Source organism: Trichosurus vulpecula, chromosome 3, assembly GCF_011100635.1.
Source record: "Trichosurus vulpecula isolate mTriVul1 chromosome 3, mTriVul1.pri, whole genome shotgun sequence".
Lineage (NCBI taxonomy): Eukaryota > Metazoa > Chordata > Mammalia > Diprotodontia > Phalangeridae > Trichosurus > Trichosurus vulpecula.
This window is the reverse complement of record NC_050575.1, coordinates 387,543,285-387,562,260: the sequence shown is the minus strand read 5'-3', so window position 1 is coordinate 387,562,260 and position 18,976 is coordinate 387,543,285. Positions and strand designations below refer to the sequence as shown.

Sequence of the window (18,976 nt, the reverse complement as noted above, 5' to 3'; positions counted from 1 at the left end):
AGGAGTCCCTTGGTTGGCACTAGATATTCTTATTTACAGCTCATTCCTCCCTCATTGCTGCTACCTTCAACCAGAAATTTTAATACCTTCCCGTAGTTATGAACCATCATTTAATCTAACAGTTTCCAGAGATGGGGTGGTTTGGGGGGCGGTGAAGCAATTGTATTGCTAGGGTGGTGATCCTGCCTTTTGGTCCAGCTCAGAGACCAAGGAACAGGGTTGAATAGACTGAGGAGACTGAGGCATGTTAATGGAATAACAACGTTTTTGTCTGTGCCCTCTGTTTTACATCAGATAGGCCCACGTTAAAATCCATTCCCAAGATATAGGCGTGTAAACACTCCCCCCTCCCTCCAGTTCAAGTTTCAGTCGTGTCCGACTCTCCATGACCCCATTTGGGGGTTTCTTGGCAGAGACACTGGAGGGGTTTGCCATTTCCTTCTCCAGCTCGTTTCACAGATGAGAAACTGTGGCAAACAGGGTTAGGTGACTTAGCCAGGGTCACACAGCTAGTAAGTGTCTGAGGCTGGATTTGACCTCAGGAAGATGAGTCTTCCTGACTCCAGACCCGGCACTCTTCACTTTAACGCCACCTAGCTGCCCCTCCCTCCAGCAGGCTAGATAACTGAGAGTTCAGTTCAGTAGAAAGAGAATAGAGAATTCTTGTGGCTGACTGGACCGTCACCAGATTTCTTTAAAAGCGGTTTCTTTAAAAGCTGCCCTTTGGGTGGCTGACCCCTGAAGACTCTGGTCAGGGCATGGAGAGTGGCTGAGCGCTGCTGGGTGCCCGGTGCTGTATTGAGCACTGGATCCCAGATCCAGGCCCATGTGCTTATGGATGCAGAGGTTGAAGGGTGAGCCTCTTAGGAGCAGGGACTGGATGGAACGGGCCAGATGAGCGGCTGAGCCAGATCTGGGGGGAGCACCAGCCCTCTTTGGTTAGTTAGGGGGCATGGGGAAGGTTTCTAGTGTTTTTCCTCCGTCCTTGCCTTTGGCCACCTGCATGCTCCTGGCAGGTGGGAGCAGATACCACCCACCTTAGGTTTCTTAGTGCCCTACAAGGAAGTCACATTGCATACTACCTCCACTCACTATGGCCTTAAGGGTTCTGATTGATGGGAAATAATGTGGGATCCTACCCTAGTAGAGTCATCCCTGACCTACATGACCCTTGCCTAACTTTGAAGCAGATGAGGCTACGTTGTGAACCATGACTCACCCCAAGGTATCCCTTCCTCAGCCTGGAAGCTCTATCTCAAATTGGGAGCCGTTGGAGCAGGACAGCCCTCCATTGAAACCGAGTCACATCCAGAGGGTTTATTCTCAGCCCTTGAGACTCTGAAACCCCTGGGAGGAAGGTCTTCTTTGGTAGTTACTTCTAGCCCATCCTCCTATCTCTGTCGATTTCACTGTTGGTTTTCTGAAGACCCAAGGAGGGGAAATATTAAAACTCTGTCTTTTAAATTTCAGGAACTACTTGAATTTTGTCACAGAGGAGATGATAAACCCTTACAGGTACGTTTAACAAATATAATTATGAATTTTATGAACCACAGAATAACCTGTGCTTCTCTGGAAGGGAGCCCAAGGTTCAGGCATTTGGGCTGACCTCTGTATATGACAGGACTCTGTAGGGTTCTGTCTCCAGTCAAATAAAATAAAACCCCAAGCCTGACACTTCAGTTCTCCTGTTCTCGTAAAGATCAGTTGCCCTCTTCTTGGAAGTTGAGGTGCTGAGAGGTTAGGACAGATGGTCTGGGGTTAGCAGAAAGAGCTTTGGATTCTTGTCACCACTCTGCCACGAACTCGGGTCACAGCTGGCATTTACCTAGCAATTTAAGGTTTGCAAAATGCTTTATAAATGTTTGCGCCTCACAGCCATCCAAACTGAGGCAGACAGAGGACTTACCCTGGGTCATTTAGCTTACTGAGTGTCTGAGGCCAGATTTAAACTCATATCCTCCTGACTCCCGGCTTGATGTTCTGTGGTACCCCCTGAAGTCACTACCCCTCTCTGGGCCTCAGCTTCTTCATCCACAGAATGAGGGGGTTGGACCAGACAGCTCCCACTTTGTGATCCCATGATCACCGCTGACCTTCCATCTTGGGTACAAGGCTGAGGAGACAGGGCCCAGGGCCAAGGATGGGACCTCAGCTCTTGGCCCCTCCTTGGAAGAAGGAGCTGTGTCCCACCCTATTAACATTTGGTGTTCAAAATCACAAGTGCACACAGCCAGGAAAGGCTGGGCAAACTGACTAGAAGAACTAAGGAGATGTCATTGGGAGCATGGGCCTAGAGAGCTGGGTGGGGCTCTGATACAGCTGCTGCTGGCCTGACTAGGGGCAGGCTGAGTTGGACAGGTAGTTCATCTGGAAGGCCGAAGAGGGGAGTTCTTACCAGAGTCCTGAAATGAGCTCTCTCATTAGATTATTTTTTAAATAGAGAAGCATTTACCATCAGGTGTGTTTGCAAACAGATTGACCCACTGAGGATTTCCCCCCTTGGAAGAAAGGAAACCAAAGTAAAAGCTGAAGGAAGAAGGGAGGCAGGCAGCTGTCTCCATTTCCAGGACTGGCTGGTCTTCCTAACCTTGGAGGTAGTGGAAAGGGAAGGGGCCTTAAGCATGAGAGCGGTCTGAGAGCCTGCCCAAGTCGCTGTTCAGCTGAGCACAAGGCAGTTAGGACTTTGTAAGGGGTGGCCTAGATGATTCCTGTGGTCCCTTCCACCTAGTGTCAAGCCCTGTGGAGGTTCCTCAGAGCCAGTACTGTGTATTTATGCACAAGGCTACCAGTTGTCTGTCAGCCAGCTGTCCTCCTCTTTCTCTTACCTCAGAGGCAGCTACTGCCACCCCCAAACATCCCCGAGATCATATAGAGCCACCCACTCACTTATAGAGGAAAAGGACAGAGGTAGCAGGTACTAGGTCCAGGATTTCAGCCAGGGCCCTGACCCACACGCAACGATCCTACACATCCACTGGGCAAGGTGTAATGGCAGCCAAGGTACTCAGCCCTATTCTCTGTGCTATGGGAACAGACAGAGAGGTTTAAGGCAGGATGGGGGCCACTGCTGGCAACAAGCTCGTCGTGTAGATGAAGTGAAAGGACACACACACACACACACACACACACACACACACTCACACACATTCACACTCACACTCACACAGAGAATCAATCAATCGGTTACGAATGAGACCACAGATCTGGGCCAGTAGTATCACCACTGGGCCTTCACCAGCAGAATCAGGGGGACTTGAGGAGGCTGTCTGGGGTTGGGGAGACAGCTTTTCAGACCCCAAGTCTTTCTAGGCACTCCCTTTATACCAGAAGGCCAGCTCTGTGAAGTTCCTGAGGGGGGAGAGGGTTTATTGCTTTTTTTTTTTTTCCACCATCTAGTAATCAGGCTGTTTTGGGCAAGACACATTAGATGAGACCCAGGGTTAGGTGAAAGTGAGCAAAGTGGTGGCCTGATTACTAGAAGAAATGCAAGGACTGTGGAGATGGCAAGGCTGAGGGCAGGGGTGGAGGGTTTAAGGAAAATAGCTTCACACTTGTGTCCAGTTAAGTAGACCTGTCTTTGTGGCTAGAGTACATTAGATTTGCATATTTACAGGTACATTATTTGCATCATTTGGAAGGGCTTAGTGGGCTTGCTTTCACTACTTCCTCAAGGGGCAGGAACCTCAAGGGACAGTGGACAAGCCTTCTGGGCTTCCTGTCCAGGGCCTGGCTTCATGTCCCTGCTCTGCCCCTTATGTGTATATGAGACCTTAGGCAGTCACCAAAGGCCTCCATTGGAAGCCCCCATTTCCTCACTTCTAAATGGAGAGGGTCAGACTGGACAACCTGAGGCTTCTCTCGTTTTGGTCTCAGGCTATGAGAATACAAGTTGAGTTAGGCTTTTTTATATACATATTATAAAATCTTATTATAAACAGTAATTTTCAGACTTTCCTTTGTAGCATTCTCTAGTTTCCAGAGGACTTTATGTAACTTCTTATACTTATGACAGCCCTGGAAACTGGAGCCTTGAGAGGATCCTTAGAAGGACTGTGCCCTTAGAGCCTGAAGGGGCCTGAGATGCCCTCAAGGCCAGCCCCTCCTCTCTTGTACATTCTATAAATGAAGGAAGTGAAGCATCTGGGGAAGAGGGATTTGTCCAGGATCATAGATGGGGGAACCAGGGTTCAAGCCCATGTCCTCGGGCTTCATATCCAGCGTTGACTGTCGTGTGTATGCCAAACAGCAGCTTGCCAGAGATGTACTGAGCATTAGGCTTGGGACTGGAATCCAGGGGAATACCCAGTCAGATGTTCTTTCCATTATGTCCCATGGCCTCCCGGAGTCGGAATGAACCATTACAGCTCATTTCATCCCTCCCCTTAATGAGCTCCATTCCCCATGTCATTTCAATTGCTGGCTAAGTTCTAAGAGTTGGCACTGCAGTGACGAGGCAGCCTTTCCCCTGACCATTTAGCCCAGCCATTCAAAATGCATTTGCAAAGTGCCTCCTGCATGCATGCTGGCACCTGCCCTCCCATGGCTTATGTTCTCCCGAGGTGGCTACAAAAGCAAACATTTCTGTAGCAGTTTAGGGTCTACAAAGCACTTTACATGTTCCCCATTTGAGCCTCATGACTCTGAGCTAAGTGCCTTATTATACTCATTTTATGGACAAGGAAACTGAGTCCCAGAGATGTTGGTTTGCCCAGGGGCACACTTAGTAAGTGCCCAAGGCGAGGTCAGACCACTGTCTTCCTGACCCTCTGATGACATGCTACTTACCATTCTGTTTTGTGGAGCACACTTAGCCCTTTTCCATTCAGGCCAGTTAGTTTTCAGCGGCAGCTAGTGGGAGAACTGGTCATTACCCCCATGGAACCATGCATCCTACTTTGAAGGTGATCCTGCCACTTTCAGAACCTCAGGTCCTAGGCAGGGATGGTCTTCTATCCCATCTTTATCAAACCCTTTATTAAAGGTAGTGACCTTTCTAGCACCTCTCTTTGGGCCAGGGCCAAGAACCAGAGATGTTTGTGCTGGGGAAGACCTCTTGCTTCTTAAAACTCAGTCTCTCTGGACAGTATGGCCCCACTTAGAGAATCTTAGATGTGTGACTTCCTTGCTCCTCCCCTTCCCGCACCAATTCAGCGTTAGACATGAGGAGACCAAGGCACAAAGGTAAAATGACTTATTTAATTCCAAATGTCATTTATTAACAAAGCAAACTAGAGAATTGGGGGAGAGGGGTAGGGTTAGAATCAGTAAAGTAGAATTTGCTCCAAGTCCTTGCTGAGACACTGGGTAAGAACAGAAATAGGTGTTGGGCAGTGATTCAAGCACAGATCAGCTCCTGGTACAGTTCGTTTGATTCTGTAGTAGGACTGGATTTGAATGGTGAGGGGAGAGTGTTTAAATCTCTTAGAGCCTTAGGGTTATTCTCAGTATCACTGCTTGTCCATTATTGTAGGTTTAGAATGTGCACATATAGATGCTTTAGAATCCTCATCGTTAACATCAGGCAGTAAAGCTGGCTGACATGGGGTTCGTGCTTACCAGTTGCCTAAGATCAGTTTTATTCTCAAAACAATCCAGTAAGTAAGTGCAGGTAGTATAAGTCACCCCTATTTTGTAGAAGAAGAAACTGAGGTTCAGAGGAATTACCATGCTTTCCCTCCTTTGTTTCTGTCCCATGAAGTGCAGTGAGCTTCAGGTGTTTGGTTAGTCTTGCGCCTTTTGGCCCAAATTTTGATGTACTTGTTGAGTGGTTGATGATTGTTCCATCAGTGTGGAACTTCTTGGCCAGCACTTCTGGCCTTCTGGACTCTCATGGACTGGGCCCCATTATCAAGGCTGACAAAAAAGCTCATTTTATTTATTCAGTTCATTTGTCTTCGCCAGCGATTTAGTGTAGACAGGGTCCAAATATACATGTGTCTAGGTTTCTACCAACATGGATAACAGGGTCTCTGAATTATCTCTGATACCCAAGGTATCAAATACATATCTGGTAGATGATTCCCTGTATCTCACCCCGTGGAGAATGCAGACAGCAAGAGGAATCACTGGAGCCCTCATACAGAGACAGAAAGCACACCCAGTAATCCTCCAGCTCCCCTAGGAAGGGATCCAAACTGGGGGTTGAGCCCGGGTGGGATACCCCTTCCCCCAGCCTCTCCCAGACTCTCAGGGCCTGCCGAAGGGCAAACCCCCTTTGGGGCTGCCAAACTCTCACCCCTCATGGGACTGTGTTCTTCTTATTTCAGAAACTTGCCCCTGGCCATCATCATTTCTCTTCCTCTGGTCACCTTAGTGTACGTCCTGACCAACCTGGCTTACTTCACCACCTTGTCCACTGAGCAGATGTTGAGTTCAGAAGCTGTGGCTGTGGTACGTCCCTTTTTCCTTTCCCCAGCACTGATGGACGGGGTGTCCTGGGGTGGATTGCGCAGCTGGTGCAGGGACAGGATTGACTCAGCTTTTCTTAAGAAGCATTATCTTGGAGATCAGTGGCCTAGCAACAGAGGTGTCTGGTAAATGTAGGAAAAGTGGTTCCCTCTGGATCTCTGGTGCCCTTCCACTATCATGGAGACAGCTGAGCACTGGGGAGGGCTGTCACTTTGGGCCTGTCTAGTTTTCCACCTTCAGTGTTACTGTGACGTTGTCCTCCTCCTCTTCCTCCCTGCTGACTCAGGCAGCATCCAGAAGGGAATGTGAATCACCCTGAGCTTGGCCCCCCTTCCAGGGTCTCATCCTGCCTGTGTTTGGTGACCTTCACCTTGTAGGCAGGTTGAACAGATCTTCCTACTGCTCAGGCAACTTGGAGGTCTCTCTTGTGGGGGTTGCGGGGGGAGGGTTACAGTGCAGCTTGCTGCTTGCATTACCATTGGCCTGACAGGAAGCAGATGGTGGGGCCCTGGGGAGGCGTCTCTGCCATACTGGCAGTGCCTTCCCTATTCGAGCCCAACACAACCAGGCCTGCGAGTAGTTGATATAAGGTGAGCTGCTCTTGTATCATTTTCATGTGCCAGTGACCTCTTTCTATGTATGGGACTGTGATTTCAGACAGACTTAAAAGCTCTTGCTTGAAGACTTTATGTTTCAGTAAAAAATGAATCATGAGTGATTTCCCCGTTTCACAGATGGAGATACTGAGAACCTACAGGCACATAGCCCAAAAATGAGGTGGTGATCTGCCTCCATGCTTTTTCTCACTTCAGTTACTTGCCTGTGTGACCCTGAACCTCTGGGATGTGGCTTCCTAATTGCAAATTCTGTGTTTTTAGGACTTTGGAAACTATCACCTGGGCGTTATGTCCTGGATCATCCCTGTCTTTGTGGGCTTGTCCTGCTTTGGATCAGTCAATGGCTCCCTTTTCACCTCCTCCAGGTAGTCTTCTGGCCTGCCCTAAAGGTTTCCCACTTCCACAGAGTCGATCAGTGTTTCCAGGGATTCAGAGCCAGGAAACGGGCCCTGTGAGATGACATTCCCGGGAAGGACAGTTTAGACATTGTCAGGATGTAGACAGTGGCCAGGCTGGGGATTTGTGTAGGAGGATGAGAGCTGGTCAGGACCAGTGGCTGTGCTGGGCCAAGGCCTTGGGGAGAGGGGCGGGCACTAGGCAGTGAAGGAGCCTCTTATCTTTACAATGGCTTTTGACTGTCTTTCACTCTCTCAGTTCTGTCTCCTGCCTGCAGTAGCAGGAATATCTAAATACCCCTGGAGGGATTGGTCACCGTCCTGGGAGGGACCTTGCCAGAATGGGGAGAAAAAAGCCCGACTCTGCTCTTGCCTGCAGGTTGTTTTTTGTAGGTTCCAGGGAAGGCCACCTGCCTTCTATCCTTTCCATGATCCACCCCAAGAACCTGACTCCTGTGCCATCCCTTGTATTCACGGTAAGCCCTTCACAGGCCCTGCTCCTGCCCTGGTTAGGAGCACAGCCACCTCTGGGTTGGAGGGAGACTACCTGCAGAGTCATAGTGACCTGCCTGCACTTTCTGAGCTGGGAGGGACCTCAGAGCATTCTGTCCAGGAGTTCTCCCTGCCTTCAGTCCCTGTGTCCCTTCCCATACCCCAGTCCATGTGAAGGAAGATAGAGGGATTAGTTCATTTCAATAACAGCGTACCTGCATACCAAATACTCCTGTTCTCCCCTCGATGTGTTTCCTGTATCCCCCGAGTGTACACATTGTCCAGGTTGGGGACTTCTGATCTAGGCCTAAACCTTTCTTTTGAACAAATGAGCAGTTAGAGGCCCCCCCAGAAGAGGGAGTGGTTAGCCCATGGTCAAGCAGCAGAGCCCAGCTCTGAGCCCGGGGCTACAGATACAGGCCCTCTCTCCTCTGATAGGCACATAGAAATGATAGCTGTTAGTGCTGGAAGGGACAGATTGTTTAATTGCACCAAGTCCACAACAGTTTATTAAATACCAGATACTGCTCAAAGTGCTGAAGTTACAAAGTAAGACAAAAAAAGCCCCTGCCCTTGGGGAGCTGCCAGTCTAATAGGGAAATGCCGTCAAACAACCATGTACAGGTGAGATACAGATAGGATTGAGTGGATGGAATCTCTGAGGGAAGGTGGGAACCTCAGCTGAGATTTGTAAGGAGCCAGGGAAGCCAGGAGGGCGAGCATGCCAGGTGTGGGGCACAGCCAGGGAACGTGCCTGGAGGTGGGAAATGGTACAGCCCCTAAGGGAGAAAGTGATTTCTCTAGAGACACATCATGGTGGGATGGCAGAGCTGGGACCAGAGCCCATGTCTTGGACACCAAATCCAGGGTCGTTCCCATCATGAGTAACTTAGCCAGAAGCCAGCCTGCAGCCTCATTGGTCTCTCCTGGGGACCCCCCAGGCTAATGGCCCCCATTTAGACAGAGCTAGGGGCTCTCGGGGGCTGTGCAGGAATGATCTCAGTTGATCCACACGAATGCCCTGGGAGGTCCATGTCCTCATTATCTCAGATTTACAGATGAGGAAACCTAGGCTCAGAGTAATTGTTAATGACTGTCCTAGTGTAGTCTGGGCCCAGAACAAGATTTGAACCCAGGTCTTCATACTTCTCATGAATGGGACGTTGAGATAAGAATCAGTCACTGAGCACTTAGGAAGTGCCCTCGAGGCACCAGGCACCATGATGAGCTCTGGGCATGTCCAGGAAGGCCAGTGGTAAGCCCTGTTCTCAAGGACTCCCCGTCTAAGGGGGAGACACAGAGGAGATAGAGATGGGGCAGAGGGAGCGGGACACTGGCAGTGGGGTGGGGGAAATCAGGAAAGGCTTCTTACAGAAGGGGAGATTTTAGCTGAGAATTGAACCCAAGGAAGCCAGATGAGAACAGGATCTTGGAAGTTTCTTTAGAGAAGACTGGAAGAGAACATTTTCCCTCTCCAGTGGTACTCCAGTGGTTACCCATTGCTGGATAACCAAAATAGCGCGCACACACACACACACCCCTTATTCCTAACATGTTTAGTTTCTCCTTAAAAATAATTCATGTCAGCAGTGAAGCTCAGTCTCTTCAAACTGCTGCCAGTCTAACAGACAATGAGAGTGTAAGTTGTGATCCCCATGTGCCCGAGCCTGTGGGCTCATCCCCCTTCTGTCTGTGCCTTGCAGTGCGCCATGACCCTGCTCTACGCTTTCTCCAATGACATCTTCTCCGTCATCAACTTCTTCAGTTTCTTCAACTGGCTTTGTGTGGCCCTGGCCATCATTGGGATGATGTGGCTCCGCTTTAAGAAACCAGAATTGGAGAGACCCATAAAGGTGGGAGATGAAATTTTTTTTCTTAGGACTGTTCCTCCCTTGCTCAGAGAGGTTTACTCTAGGTTTGAGAAGGTCCTGCAGGTGTGTAGTTCCAACTCCATTGACTCAATAGGGTTTCTGACTTTTCTGCAAATTGTTCAGCAAGTCCACACTGAATGTCCTCTTACCAAGGTGAAAGTCCAGGGGACCTGTCCCCACTTTGTCCCCAGTGTAGCAGCGCCTGGACTAAATTGTGGTTTTCTAGTTTATTGGGGAATGACTTTTGCTTCCTCTGAATTTGTTTTCCTGGGTAGTTGTCCCCAAGTGAAAGGTTATGTTTTACACTTGTCTGGGCTTATGCAAAAGGCCAGGCCACATGGTGGAGTTAACATGATACCTGGCGCCCTTGATGAGCTTTGTGGGAATGAAGCAGGCAGTAAGCAGCTCTTCTCTGGGCACTTTGAAACAGTTCCTGGTGCCCATCCAATTTTTAATTGGCAGGTGCCCACCTCACAGTAGGCATTCATAAGCTGCGCCTGACTTGTTGGCAGGCCGAGAAAAGAAGTTAGGAGTTTCCTTGGGCAGCAGGTTACTTAGACAGACGGCTTGCCTTTGATATGTCAAGTCCTCCAAGTCAAGGTTGAGGCCTGTTTGTAGAGAGTAGAGTATGGAGACTAATTAATTCTCTTTGGCCACCCTGTCCTTGGCCTCTTAAGAAGCCTTGGAAAGAACAGGCCTTCTCTCCCTCCCATCCACCCCTCGATTCTCTTTCTGTTTTGCCATTGGATTTGAAAATACTGGCTAAAGAAGAGACTTGTAAGCCAGAGTTTCAAGGAGAAAAGTCTAATCTGCTGGCCAGGCCCCAGGGGCTGGGCTATATCTTTGGGGAGATACCCAGTTAACGTCAAAGGTGGTTCTCATTGGCTACCTTTTAAGGGCACAACTCAGCTGTCATCTTCGGAGACACTTGCCCTGGTTCCCCTAAAAAAAGATCTAATCATTTCCCATCCATCCTCATCAAGGTTGGCCCAGTCATCAGCAGGTCGTTCTAACCACTGGTTTTGGCCCCAGATCTTCTCTCCATTGTGGTAAATACACTGTCCTGCTGGTGGGGCTGCCCCGCAGAATTCAAAGAGGGAAGGAAAAGCCTGTAGAAAACCAGCTGTAAGGGAATGCCCTTCATAGATAGGACTCCTAGCCTGGTACCCATCTGCTACTCAACAAGACCATGAAACTCAGGCCAGGGAAGAGAAAATGTCCCAATTTGGAGGGCTGGCTGAGAAACATCCGCCTGTCTCACTGTGTTAGGGCACAGTGCAGAGAGAGAGGAAGCCAAATAAGGGAAGCCTGGGCGACCTCATGCAGGCTCCTTTAGCAGAGATCCTGCATCACGGCCCCAGCACAGCTTGGGGGACAGTCAGGCCTGGGGTAGTTAGTGCTTGTCTGTTAACTGAAGGAGCTTGAATTTATCCTAAGTTTTGTGGTATTCTGGAAAACGTTGGGTATGTCCCAGGTCTCTGTTCCTGTTTGTTTAAGTTAGATAACCAAGTTCTACAAACATTGCCTGTGTGCTTGGGAATCCGCTCCATCCGCATTGGAAGCGAATTGGATTCTGGCTCCACCTGCTGGGGATAAGCCTGCAGACCTTTGGGGACACCCTCCTCCCCACCCAAGTCCTCACTACAGTCCTCTTCTGGCCTCCAAAATGGCAGGCTGACACCCTCCCACCAACCACCCCCACCCTGCTTCCTTCCCTCCCTTTGGTCCTTTGTTACTTCTGGCCCCCTGGAATACCCAGGAGGAGGTTTTTCCTGAGAAGTCTGGGAGACATCCTAGAATCCTGTGTTTCTAGCTTATGATGGGGATAATCCAAATGAATTCTCAGTAAGCTCTGGGACTGGTCACAAGAATAGAGGCTGTAGGGCCTCCCCTTGGACTTACCTAGAACTGCCCCCCAACTGATGGATGGTGGAGAGAGGCCATGAGGATCAGAGAGGGAGGCTCTGTGACCCTTAGGATGGCTTTGATTTGGAGCTTGTATCCCCAAAGGGAAGGCAGATGTTCCACTGGGTGAATCATTTATGGAGACCCAGGAGGCGGCGAAAATCCTGCAGGAGCACTTTTGGCTCTGCAGATGGCTGGGGTCAGAATCTCAAGACGTGGAAGGGGGATGGGGAGTGAGCCTCTCCTCCCTAGACCAAGCTGGATCTGAGCAGGAATTCCCTTCCAAGGTCCTCTGGAAGGACTTGACAGAAAGCCACAGGTATCACTTACATTGTAGCCAGTGGATGAGGGTCCCCACAGGGTCAAGGACGCCTGACTATGGTTGCCTAACCATGATTCATGGTGGTTAGGGGCCAAGTAGAGCCTCACCTTCCCGACTCTTAACTGTGTCCAGACTTTGGGACTCAAGTCTCCCTGCTCTGTAGGACTCAGATCCATGGCCACCCCTGAGTGTGGAAATGGGGACACCTTCCTAAAGTGCTGTTTTACAGCCTGAAAGAAAGCTGTTTTCTGGGGAGCTTCTCCAGCCCTCATGGTCCCTCCTCCTCAGCAGACTGGGAACGTTAGCAAGTGAGAACCTGAGAAAATTACTTTTAGGTCAAGTCCAGTGAGGTCCCTACGTTCTCAGCTGAAGTATTTACTTTCGAGGAGTATTTGTGGGCTTAAATTGCTGATTGCTCATTCAGGAGCTCTTTTTTTTCTCTTTTTGCTCATCAACTTGCTGCCAATAAGTGGATAGAAACCTGGCCCTGGAGTCAGGAAGGCCTGAGTTCAAATGTGGCCTCAGACACTCACTAGCTGTGTGACCCTGGGCAAGTCACTTCCCTGCTGTCTTTTTCAGTTTCCCCATCTGTAAAATGGGGATCACCAGAGCACCTGCCTCCCAGGTTGTTAGGATCAAATAAGATGCAGACACTCAGTTTAAAGGTGTGTGGGGGTGCATGTTAACTTGTGGGTCTCCCTGAGATGTGGGGAAGCTTGATGCCTCTGTGCTCAGCCCAGTGAGCTCAGTGAGCATGGGATAAAAGACAAAGTGGTGCGGGAGCACCAGGTTCTGTCTGACGCGTGTTTTCTCTCAGCTCTTTCCGCTGGACTGCTTTCCTGGGTGCTTACGCTTGTCTGCTCTCACCCCCAGGTGAACCTCATCTTACCCGTCTTTTTCATCCTGGCCTGCCTGTTCCTGATAGTCGTGTCTTTCTGGAAAACTCCTGTGGAGTGTGCGATTGGCTTCGTCATCATCCTCACGGGAATTCCTATTTACTTCATCGGTGTCTGGTGGCAAAACAAGCCCAAGTGGCTGCTTCAAGGCATCTGTGAGTAACTGGACCCTGCCTCTGTTTATGAGCTGGGCCTGTGGTCAGGAAGACCTGAGTTCAAATCGAGCCTCAGACACTTACTAGTCTGATCCTGGGCGAGTTACTCACCCTCTGCCTGCCTTAGTTTCCTTAACTATGAAATGGGGGAGAATAATAGCCCTGACCTTGCAGGGTTTTGGTGAGGACCAGAGGAGATGATGTTTATAACAAGGGCTTAGCACAGTGCCTGGCACATGGGAGGTGCTATCTACCCACTGGTCTCTTTCCCTTCTCCCCTTCCCTCTCCATCACAGGATTGTGGCTCCTTGGTATTAAAGCTGTCAGACACACCCGAGTACTCAGTACACTGTATGCACAGGTGTTTACCTCTGTGAGCTAACCTGGCCGATCACCCTCTGAGGATGGGAATGATTTTCACCTCTTGTCAGACTGACTGGCAGGCTGCGCCCCACTCATGTCCTTCCACATAACCTGGTTTCCTTTTCTTCCCAAATAGTCTGCACAACAGTCCTGTGCCAGAAGCTCATGGAGGTGGTTCCGCAGGAGTCCTGAGTCCAGAGAGAACATACAGATGTCACTTGGAAAGAACACACCCACTCACAAGCGAGCCCAGCGAAGTCCATTCCCTCATCCCATCCTCCCGACGGCTTGGCCAGAGCCACCATGCCAGCCTTCTCTCTTCCTCTGCTCGAGCCTGGCAGCTGAGGGTGCTTTGAAAGACAAACCCGCGGTACAAATGAATCTCTCCTGGATACCTCCTCAGGACCCCCAGAGGGGGCAGGGAACAAGTTGCTGAATTAGGCATTAAGACTTTGGATTTGTGACTGACAGCTAGATGTTATTTTGGGGGAATTGTTTGCTTTCCTTCATTTTATTTTATTTTTAACTTAAGGTTCAGTCTAGTAGATGCCGGCGATACGACTTCTTTTTACAAGTGAGAATATGATTTTTTCAATGCTGCCAACTGTACCCACGTACCTCTGGATGGCACCGACATGCTGACTCCAGTTCAAGCGGCACTCCTTTGTTGACCCTTCTCCAGGGAGAAGGGGGTCTTCTGAAGACCACACACTCCAGGGCACAAGTGGACAGAACTACTGAGACTTGATACAATGTTGATTTTAAAGGGGGGCTTGCACTGATTCCCACTGAGGGTCTGCTTCTGCTCCTCATTTGGTGTTACCGCACAATGATATTGGGTTGTTGGTTTGTGTTTTTTTTTTTAAGTTGTCATAAATGAGGCTAGTTCAAACTGAACCTCTGAATTTTTATTTTCACCTTAAAGACGAGGTAGTTTCTATCTCTGGCCGATTCTCTTCCCCCCTAAATGAATATAAACAACTGCCCATTGCATTCGCAGAGTGGAAGTAGGTGCTTCAGCAGATTTCAGTGAGTTTTACCCACCCAGAGAGAGCTCCTTGCCTACTTTACTGATCTTTGAGTGTGCCAGAGAAAAGGAAGGAGCCCCTGGGACCCTGGGGTTGGAAGTCCAGAGAGGCTTAGGGCTCGAAGGGCTGTTTGAGCCAGGCCCGTTTTGAGTCACTCCCACCCTTTACTCCCCAAGACCTCAGGCCATTCCTGGAGCCTGGTCCTGTACAGTCGCACAGACAGGCTCAAGCCAAGGAGGATCCGGGCACCTTTCCCATTGAGAGTGAAGCGTTGGATACAAGATACAAGAGTGCAGCCGTCCCTCCACTCTTACACGGTCCTGAGCCTTAGCCTAGAACAGTGGTCTCCAGCGTAAGGAACCGTACCCCATGCTGGGTTGGACACAGCCAAGGTAGCTGACCGTGGTGTTTTTAGGCTAGTTAGTTAGGGCTGAAGGTTGCTCACTCCAGAGCCAAGGCTAAGAGCATCTGCTGTTTTTCAGGAGAGGGCTGAAAGGAGTAGGTTTTTGATAGTGCCCACTTAGTTCAGCGCCTTCTGCACCGCTTCCTTCTCAGAGAGGGCCGCCACCTTGTCTGACAGCCCAAACCATCATAAACCATTTGTTGGCTATCCACACCCACTGGACATCTGTTACTAGTCTTTCTGCTGCTTTGAAGTGAAAAAAGACTCCCTTCATAACCCCTCATGTGGAAGTACAGTTGCCCTCTTGCCCGTGACCGTATTCCTCTTGATTATACCTAGGAAATGTCTTGTTATACATTTCCCCAACCTAATAGGGTCTCCTCACATGAGCAAATCTTTTTAACCTTTCCCTGAAACCTGTATGCTGGCTACTTGAAGAATGAATCCTGTTAGGAACTCATAGAATGACAAGACTGACCTTCTATAGTGAAATTGCCCTTCTTTGATGATGTCCCTGGGGCTGAGGAAGGGATGGTTCAGCCTGGCACTTATCACCTTTTTCTGGAACTCTGACCATTTCATAGAGCTTTGGGTGAAAAGGGTAGGCGTAGATCTTTGTGTCACCAGAGGCCTCGATGGTACAAAGGACTGACCTTTAGGGAGCATCCCAGGCAAGTTGTATTGGCTCTGAATTGAGCTAAATTTGTCTGTGGTAGAAACTCTTGTCCAGTTGTGTCTGGGAAGTGTTAATGGATCTGTAAGCACCACATGGTAGCCTACCAAGGGCCTGGAAGCAGCAGGTGGCCAACAGACGATCTCTGACGTTGCCCCAAATTGGGCTTAAGACATGCAAGTGAGATGGAACAAGCCTGCCTTGATCTGTCTTATTCTTAGTTGAGCAATCCAGAGGATTAAGTGGGTGCACAGCAGAGTGGATGGTAACCCTGTGGCTAATATTATTACAAAGAGGCTGCTTCCAGGCCGCAGGTAACATGTACTCAGCAACACGTTGTCCCTGGTCGGGTAGAACCGATTCATGGTCCCCACACCCGTGCTTTTGGGCGTAGGCACTATAAACAAAATTTCAAACAAGTTAGAGGTGAAGTCTTCTATCACATTCCCCGAAGAGAGGCATTTGCCTATAACTGGTAGAGTTAGTGTAGTAGAGTCGTGTGGTAAAAGCAAACCTAGAATCGGGAGCCATGAATTCAAATCTCACCTCACACTCTAGTGGCCTTGGGCAGCTTATATAACCTCTATTGGCCTTAGTTTCTCCATCTACAAAATGGGGATTATAAAGTCTATCGTACAGAATTGTAAGGACCAGATGGATTAATGAATGAAAGTGTTATTTTGCGAACCTCAAAGTGCTTTCTTTCTGTCTATATCCTCTATCTCTATCATTTATCTGTCATCAATGTGTATCATGTTGTCTGTAGCATCTGTTGCTATCATTTATCTCACCTGTGTATATCATCCATTTGTTTATTATTCATCATCTGTCTATCTAGCCATCTTTCTAATTATCCCGGCTCTTCTGATTTTTCTGTCTGAACTGAGAAAGATTCACACCTCAGGGAGAGGGCAAGGGACAAGGAAAGATGCAGAGCGTATATAGATCACATTTCGGGCTGCAGTTGGAAGGTTTGTGGGAAGGAGAGGGTCTGCAGAGATTTCCTAGAAAAGCCTGACCCCAAAGCAGGCTATTGACATTCCGGGATGGTTTGGAAGGGCATTCTAAAGACCCAGAGGCTGGAAAGTGGACATTAGGCCAAAGTCCATCCTGTCCTGGATGAGTCCAGGATCCTGTATGGGATGAAGCTTCTGAAGATGAGTTTTATTCTCTTTATTACCTCAGGCAAAGCCCTTTTCTTTGGGCCTCAGTTCCCTGATCTGCAAAGTAAAAATTGGTCCTTTCCAACATGCAGTGATTCCAAACTTAAAATGAAAATGTGCCCCTTTAGCAAACAGCCTCTTGGTAGAACAGCTCCTGCCACGTTAAGTGATTTTGTTGATAACAGTTCCCATGTCCTGATCGTGAGTGAAGAGAGGCCATGCTGTGATCCAGGAGGTTCCCTTTCTCCTGGATTTACCAACGATGCAGTGAGTAGATCCATCCTGGGAGGTCCTAGCAGCATGTGCGGGTGAGCACAACACACGTGCTTGCTGATGGCACCACCACTGCCTCAACTCCTGTACATTGCATACTGATGAACATCAGGACATCAACGTAGAGACCAATCCCTGTGAGCATAAAGGGTCTTCATGAGTCAGAGGGCACTCTAGACCAAGTCCTAAGGGAGGTGTGAAGTAAAGGAGTTTCTCGGAGGTAAATTAATAGCCAGATTTGGCCAACACCAGCAACCATACATGGCCAAGCTAAAGCTGCCCCTGGACCTGGGGGGCACTGGGGCACTGGGCACTAGGCCTCAGTCTATGGGAACTGGGTGTGTTGGTGGCCATAGCTCCTGGAAGTTCAAGTAGGGCTTGGGATAGAGAGAAAAAAGGCCCAGTCGTCTCTGACCTTGTAAAAACTTAGGCTGGGCCTAGAGCAATGAAATGATTTGTCTGAGATCCCACAGCCAAAATTGCCTGAAGCCTTCGGTTGTCAGCCTACCCTTTGCCTTCTCTCATTTTCAATTAGTGGTGATGAATGACCATATAGGGTTGAAAATTACTAGATGAAAGGCCTGGTCTCTGCTCACTGAATTATGCCTGCATTCCGGTAGAGAGCTCCTTCACCAATGGATAGTTTTCTCTTCAGATTTAGAGGCTCAACCACCTTGTTCCTTAGGAGCCAAAGTGAACTTACTGTTTTACGTTATTGAAAATGGGGATATTTGGAACTTTAGTTCCAGGGTCATGAATCCAGGGTAGGTCCCTTCCAACAAGGGGATATCAAACTACCCTGTTTGGAAAGATACCTCTTGACTTAAGACCCCTCACTCCCTGACCCCACACCTGGGGGTGGGACCACGGTCTCATGGCTTAACGAGGAAACAGAATCAGAAGACAGCGGTCCAGAGAGCTTTCTCATAGTGTTCTTTCAGTGGCCATCCCCCAAGAGGCTCCATTCAGAATTGGCCATCTCCCAGGAAGCCCCCAGGGCCCTTGAAAAGCCCTCTACTCTTTCTTTCCTTGGTTCTGACTACTTACTGTTAAATATAATTTTTAAAGGGCAACTTTAGGAGGGGAGGAGGGACGATGATTGCCAAATAAGTGAACTTTCTCTGAATGTTTCCTTGAAAAAAAAAGTACTGTCAACAAGTATCTTGAGGACTTGTTTTATGGTTGCTGATTTTTTCAATTGAAGGAAAAAAAATCTAAACGTAGCTATTATGCATTTTGCTAAGCCTTGTCCCTTTTCCTGATGTTTCGCTAATTTAAAGATGCTGTAGGACTCTATTTATTTTAAAGAGTAGAACTGTTAGCCATGATTTGCCTACATGTCACTTTAATATATTTGCATTCCTGTCCTCTTTAACTTTTCTTAAGGTTGGCATTAGCCAGCAGCCAGTAATAACCAAATCATTAATGCTTTGAAAACAACATGGTTTTTGATTCAATTTTTAAAAAATTCTCTTGTTAACCAATCTGTTATGTGTGGATGGTTTTGTTTCTATTTTGTTTTTTAACATAAAAATGAGCGAAGGAGCCTGTCTATATTTCTAACGCCACTGCTGTGGGTCTCATCTTTTCTTTGTTCTTGTGTTCTTTCCTTTTGTGGGGGAGGAGACGTGGGTGGGTCCTGGTCCTTCTTCCCTACTTCTGCTACTCCCACTGAGCTGCAAAGGACCCGAAGAGCCTCTGGCAGCAGTGACCTCCCTCTCTTGCAGATGTCCTGCAAATCTACCGTGACTGTATGGCTTAAGTCAAGCAGGTGGATTCTTTATCAGGAAAGTGATACTGGGGTTAGCCCTTGAAGAAGAGGGGAACTCCAGTCATATGGGGAGGGGGGGCGATGCTTTTCCAAGTGCCTCTGAGAGCCGGCAGGAAACAGTTCCCTTTGACTTCTTGAACAGTTAATCCATTTTTTCTTTAAAAAAAAAAAAAGCATTTATGAAGTGCCTACTAAGTGTCAGGCACTGGGGACAAAAAGAAGAAACCGTCCCTGCCCT

General features: G+C 48.7%; 1 protein-coding gene across 1 annotated transcript in view; it reads left to right on the top strand.

The window, feature by feature from the left end:
* Positions 1-18,530, top strand: part of SLC7A5 (solute carrier family 7 member 5) — a 61,257-nt gene extending 42,727 nt beyond the window's left edge. Inside the window, exons 4-10 of the mRNA XM_036752016.1 lie at positions 1,471-1,515; positions 6,270-6,393; positions 7,290-7,393; positions 7,803-7,899; positions 9,619-9,768; positions 12,887-13,064; positions 13,564-18,530. Of these exons, the coding sequence (XP_036607911.1) occupies positions 1,471-1,515; positions 6,270-6,393; positions 7,290-7,393; positions 7,803-7,899; positions 9,619-9,768; positions 12,887-13,064; positions 13,564-13,619 (754 nt within the window). The 3' untranslated portion in view covers positions 13,620-18,530. The remainder of the gene's footprint in view (positions 1-1,470; positions 1,516-6,269; positions 6,394-7,289; positions 7,394-7,802; positions 7,900-9,618; positions 9,769-12,886; positions 13,065-13,563) is intronic.
* The last annotated feature ends 446 nt before the right edge of the window (positions 18,531-18,976 follow it).